The following is a 5,544-nucleotide window of genomic DNA, read 5'->3' as shown; positions in this document are numbered from 1 at the left end:
ATAGACGTTTCCCCCTCTCTCTAGCATCTACATAGACTTTTCCTCTGAAATTCGCCACTTGCTAGCCTCTCATTGGTGAATATGTTAGTTCACTAAAAGTGAAAACGTCTAGAGCTTAAACGTTTCATCCATGTGTCACCTTCTGAATGGTATTGTTTTTCGTGAAGCCCCTAAATCTTAGATACCCACATGCTTTTTTTTTATTATTATTTTTTCACGTTTGGTAAATGCTTATATTGGCATTTTCCCCTTTTCAAAAGTTTCGTTAAAACTTTTTAGTGAATTATAACAGAATGTTCTATTCAGACACCACCCCTATGGATATGTGCAGGCCTATGCGACACGACCCGCATAGGCCTATACGATCCATATAGAAATTGAATGTTCGACATATGTATGGAAAGTGCAGGCTCGTAACTTTTTGCAATCTATACAGGTCCTCATTTGAAAGCTTAACATAAAAAGTACACACATTCAAATTTCAAAGCCATGTATACACCAAAAATTTACAAAGGACATTCAAAACCATCCTTTATTACATAATATATCTTAACAAGTACACAGTTTAACAAAGGAACATTCATTTGAAAGCTTAACATAAAAGTACACAGAACATTCAAAACCATCCTTTATTACATAATATGTCTAACACAACATTACATTATGCTAATATTTGTTGCGATTGAGAAAACCGAGTATGAGCTTGTTAACCTGATCCGGGAATTGTTCTTGAACAAAATGACCACCTCCAGGCAAGTACACGACTTCCAGATTCGGCACGTATTTCTCCATCCCCCCGCTCTTCAAAAATTCCTCTGTTCCTGGGAACTTGAATACGTAATCTTCCTCGCCCATGACGAACAATGCTGGAGCTTCAATCTTCGGATCACTTAGCCCTTGTTTTGCATATTCAATTTTCTCTTTGAATGACCTACAACGGTTAACAATATCGACTCATTAGTTCTAAAAGATAATATTTGGTTTATTACATAATATTAATCCTCGAGTACTCGCTACAAGGTATGACGCTGAGGCGAGTTTTTTTAACTCCGTCTAGTTATTAAGAATCAATCAAAGGTGGTCAACCTCAGCCAGAATCACATCTAGTCGGTGAACTTGGGCCGATTTTGACTAAAAAAAATAAAACATGATTCGTATTTCTATAATATTAAAGAACAAATATCATTTTTTTAATTAATGATTAGCAATTTTTAGAAGAATTTAGTATTTAAAAATGTATTTCTCTTATTTATATAGATATTCACCTATTTTGTTATAAATATTAGTAAACTTATCATATTTGACATGTATATAATATCCAAAAATTAATTCTCTTTATATATATCATGTCTGAGTACTCTCCGAGTATTCCGGGTACACCCAACTCCCCAGTCGACGGTCTAGGGACCACATAGCGCGACTTTTGCAACCTTGATATTAATAATATGTTGAATGATCAATAAGGTTACCTGTATGGAACTTGCAGTGCAGTTTGAAATCCAGACTTCTCATACAAATCTCCATATGCTTTAAGGTCCTCCTCTGTGAACCAAGACGGTAGAGGATCCGACGGGCCTACCAAATCCATTATCTCCTGGTTTTCACCGGCAATAGGTATTTCACTTTTAGAGAACATGGTGTAAACTTTCCTCACCACGGTTTTAGCATCAAACCGTCCAAAATCAGCTTCAGCTCTTCCTGGTTCCTGATGATAATATCGTAACTTCAGTAAGGGGTGTATCATGTATGGTTCGTTTTGGGCTAAAACTAGGCCTTTAAACGAACCAAACGAGCACAAACAAGGGCATGTTCAACACATATTTTGTGTTCGTGTTCGTTTATTTTAAAAAATGAACATGTTTGTGTTCGTTTGTTTAAATTCTAAACGAACAGTTCACGAACATAAATGAACATGTATGAACAAATTTAAATAAACACAAACAAAACATAAACGAACATAAATGAACACAGTTAAATGAACAAATATAAAACCATTAACTAGATGACTCTTCAAGATAATACTTAATTATTTTTCTATTAATATGTAAACGAACATAAATAAACGAGCGTTCATGAACATAAATGAACAAACGAACAATGTGCTCATGTTCGTTCGTTTAATTAAATGAACACAAATTTTTTGTTCATGTTCGTTCGTTTATTAAATAAACAAACTTCCAATCTAATTGCTCACGGACAGTTCACCGAACATTCGGTTCGTTTATAGGCCTAGCTAAAACCGAACCGAAACTTCATTTTTTTTTTTGAAAAAAAAATAAAAATTGAAAGATCGTTCGGTACCAGTTTTTCGGATGAAAATTTAAGGCAATAAATTTTTTTCCCAAAATAATGAACTCGGGCCTAAATCATTTTCTTAATTAATAAATATTTTATTATTATACATTTGGGCTAAAATATTTGAATTGCATATTTATTAAATTACTTAAAATAAAAAATAAAAATATGAAAATCTAAAATTTCGGTTCGGTTTTTACAAAAACATAAAACCCAAAAATCAGTTTTTGTTTCGGATCCGCTATAAATTTTCATTCTTGTTGTCATCAATATTATCTTTTAACATGCATTTAACTATTTAAGTCTTATGTTATGTAAACACTAGCATAATTATTATGATTAAAGTGAGTACCTGCCATCTTAGAATGTAGAAACCTTCAGGAAGTGTTTGATGACTCTTGTAAGAACCAGGTGGCCTAAATGGCACACCAAGTGTTATCATGCCTGAAACTTTTTGCGGGTGAAAAACCGCAAATATGTAGGCAACCATCGCTCCAAAATCTTTACCGATCACAAACACCTAAGAAAGTCCAGACAAACATGTTCAAGGTGATTTAGTAAGCAAATGCTTATAACATCTATACACATACAATATATGATATACTAGTATTAACTAGGCCTGCAAACGAACCGAACGTTCAATAAAATGTGTGAACTGTTCGGTGGAAAGTTCGTTTATTTAATAAACGAACAAACACGAACAAACACGAGCTGTAATATGTATGCTTGTATACTCATTCATGATGGCTATGGTGAAAATGTTGTATATGTGCATATTTGTTATCAATTATACTTGCTATATATTTGTTATCAAGGTGGTGAATTGATATAAACGTATTTGCGTAACGAATAAACTCTCTTGATTTTATTAACCAAGAAAATAACTCAAAACTTGATTACAGCCCTTATCATGACTCGATATAGATATATAGTCGGGGTGCGAACGAGCCGAGCCTAGCCCGACTCGTTTGACTTACACAGAGCTTGAGCTCCAGCACCAGTCGTTTCAAGCTCGCTCTATTTTCAAAGCTTGAGCTCGGCTCGTGAGTAGATTTTTAAGCTCGAGTTCGGCACGTTTACTATTTATTACTATTATTATTATCATCATTATTATTATTATTTTGAGCAGCTAAATTTTTTCCACCAATCTCAGATGAGACTAGAAACCGCAACCATTTGGTTGAAAGTCATACACCGTCACCACTAAACCAAGCTACAGGTTTACTATTAGTCATTTATAATTAATTTTATATATATTTTTTTTCAATTATAATTTTATGTATAAAATTATATATATTATTAGTTATTATTATTTAATTTTTCATAATATTATATATACTAATTAACTATTATTAAACATATTATATATATATATATATTAAAAAATATATAAATGATAGACTCGTTTAGACTGGTGAGTCAGCTCGAGCTTGATAAGCGAAGCTCAGGCTCGTTTCTTAAACAAACTTACTTTTAGGCTCGTCCTATTTACACCTCTAATATATATAGTGACTAATAAAATATAACAAAAATAATTAATATCGATAATTAATCCAAACTTGATAACCATCAATAACTCTCTAATTATGTACCTTGGAGATGTTGAGAGAATCTAGAATAGAGGCAGTATCATTGACCAGGTCAACGAATCGGGTCTTATCAGGTTGTGGAGGGATGTCAGATAGTCCGTATCCTCGGTAATCGGGTGCAATGGCTCGGAAACCCGCGTTTACGACAGAGATCATTTGGTGGCGCCACGTGTACCATATCTCTGGGAACCCATGTAGAAAAACGACTGCTGGCGACGACTTGGGCCCGATCTCGGCCACGTGGAAGTTCAAGCCGTTGACTTGGATGTACAAGTGCTTGATTTGGTCCATTGTTTTAGACTTTTAGGTGTGAGTGAGAACAGAAAGAAGTGTTTTCTGTTGGTTTTAATTTATGGTATTTGTAATGCATGATATTTCTCGGCTTTTAAGTCCCAAAGCTTCGTCTTTGGTAGATTATCTTTGTGATTCAAAAGTGGTTGCGGCGTAGCTTGTTGCCTGTTTGTTTGTAATCGTTTTTTTATTTTTGACTTAAGTGAGAATATTTGGAAAGTTAGAATTAAAAAAAAAGTTTATTTGGAGAGGTCCGCTTAAACTTACGAGAGTTCAAACTCGAATTCAGCTCGTGAGTTGTTTTTGAGCTCGGACTCTGCTCATTCTTTTATATTAGTTAATTCGTATTTGCTTTTAATTATTTTATCTATTTTGACTCAACATAATAATAATAATAACAACAACAACAATAACAACTTAAATGAGCTTAATATCACGGACCGAATATTTGAAGATAAAATGTTTGATGTGCTTGAGCGTTTGTGTTTGTTGACTCGTCCCGGACTTCATCGATCACGGCCTTAGCGGGAAAGCAATGCGTGCATGTCTAGTTGTGCTTGCACCACGAACGTATCTCAGGTTGAAAGTTGTTACTGCTCGTCTGATGAGTCCAAAGCAGGACGAACCCAGCAAACGCTTATCATAAGCTGGATGGATTGGTTGGTCTTCAATGCCACACGTAGTCAAGAAGATTGACTTGTGACGTCTCGATACTACCTTAAATGAGCCGGACCTCTACTCAAGTTCGAGTAGTATCTTAAATGAGTGAAAACATAGCTCGAGACCAGCTTTAAAATGTGAAATTAATATAGAAGCCCCAAAGAGGTAACACTTTAAAAAACTAAAGACCGGCTCAGGATCGACTCGGCTCAGCTTTGTTACAAAGCTTTATTTGAGATTTGAGATTGGTTAGAACTTGAAAAAGCTGTGACTCATCCAACCCCTGACAAAGCTACAATCCACAAATCCACTGTGATTTCTAGATTATTAGGTCACTACATTTGTCTAAATCCCAAATGGACAAAAAAATAATTAGTTAAGGTTACAACTTACCCACAAGTTAAAATAATTAGTTTATTGCGCCTCACGTAACTTAACCATGTGGCTCCTGGTCCCTCCTATTAAATAATAGATGCAACTGAAAAAATCTTCGATCTCTACCACTAAAGTACAAACCAAACATCTATTCCCCACTTTTTCATCAAACCAACATAATTTTGGTGCCAAAATATTAAAAAAAAGTAACACACACACCAGCATCAACACCAAAACATACACACATATTGACTGTTTGCCACCATCAACAATGCTCATCTACACTCTCTTACACCTACCATTCACCTTCCAAACAACCCAAAATCCCCCCCCC

General features: G+C 34.7%; 1 protein-coding gene across 1 annotated transcript; it reads right to left on the bottom strand.

The window, feature by feature from the left end:
* Nucleotides 1-556: 556 nt before the first annotated feature.
* On the bottom strand, nucleotides 557-4,175 carry LOC143612769 (epoxide hydrolase 2-like). Its single transcript, XM_077086672.1, has 4 exons — nucleotides 3,888-4,175; nucleotides 2,648-2,815; nucleotides 1,470-1,705; nucleotides 557-931 (listed from the first exon to the last, which is right to left on the bottom strand). Exons 1-4 carry the CDS (start codon nucleotides 4,173-4,175, stop codon nucleotides 667-669), a joined length of 957 nt encoding a protein of 318 aa, XP_076942787.1. The 3' UTR covers nucleotides 557-666.
* Nucleotides 4,176-5,544: the final 1,369 nt, after the last annotated feature.

This window comes from Bidens hawaiensis, unplaced genomic scaffold, assembly GCF_021521415.1.
Source record: "Bidens hawaiensis isolate Kalapana, Puna unplaced genomic scaffold, B.hawaiensis_p1.1 tig00002236_1, whole genome shotgun sequence".
NCBI lineage: Eukaryota > Viridiplantae > Streptophyta > Magnoliopsida > Asterales > Asteraceae > Bidens > Bidens hawaiensis.
Note: the sequence above shows the minus strand (reverse complement) of the source record. Positions and strands in the feature narration are given on the sequence as shown.

Excerpts from the sequence above, each read along its gene's own strand:
- LOC143612769 (XM_077086672.1), bottom strand. The coding sequence starts at position 4,175 with ATGGACCAAATCAAGCACTTGTACATCCAAGTCAACGGCTTGAACTTC. Across the intron at positions 2,816-3,887 it reads ATTCTCTCAACATCTCCAAG|GTGTTTGTGATCGGTAAAGA; the intron begins GTACATAATTAG and ends GGACTTTCTTAG. Across the intron at positions 1,706-2,647 it reads TCTACATTCTAAGATGGCAG|GAACCAGGAAGAGCTGAAGC; the intron begins GTACTCACTTTA and ends TATTATCATCAG.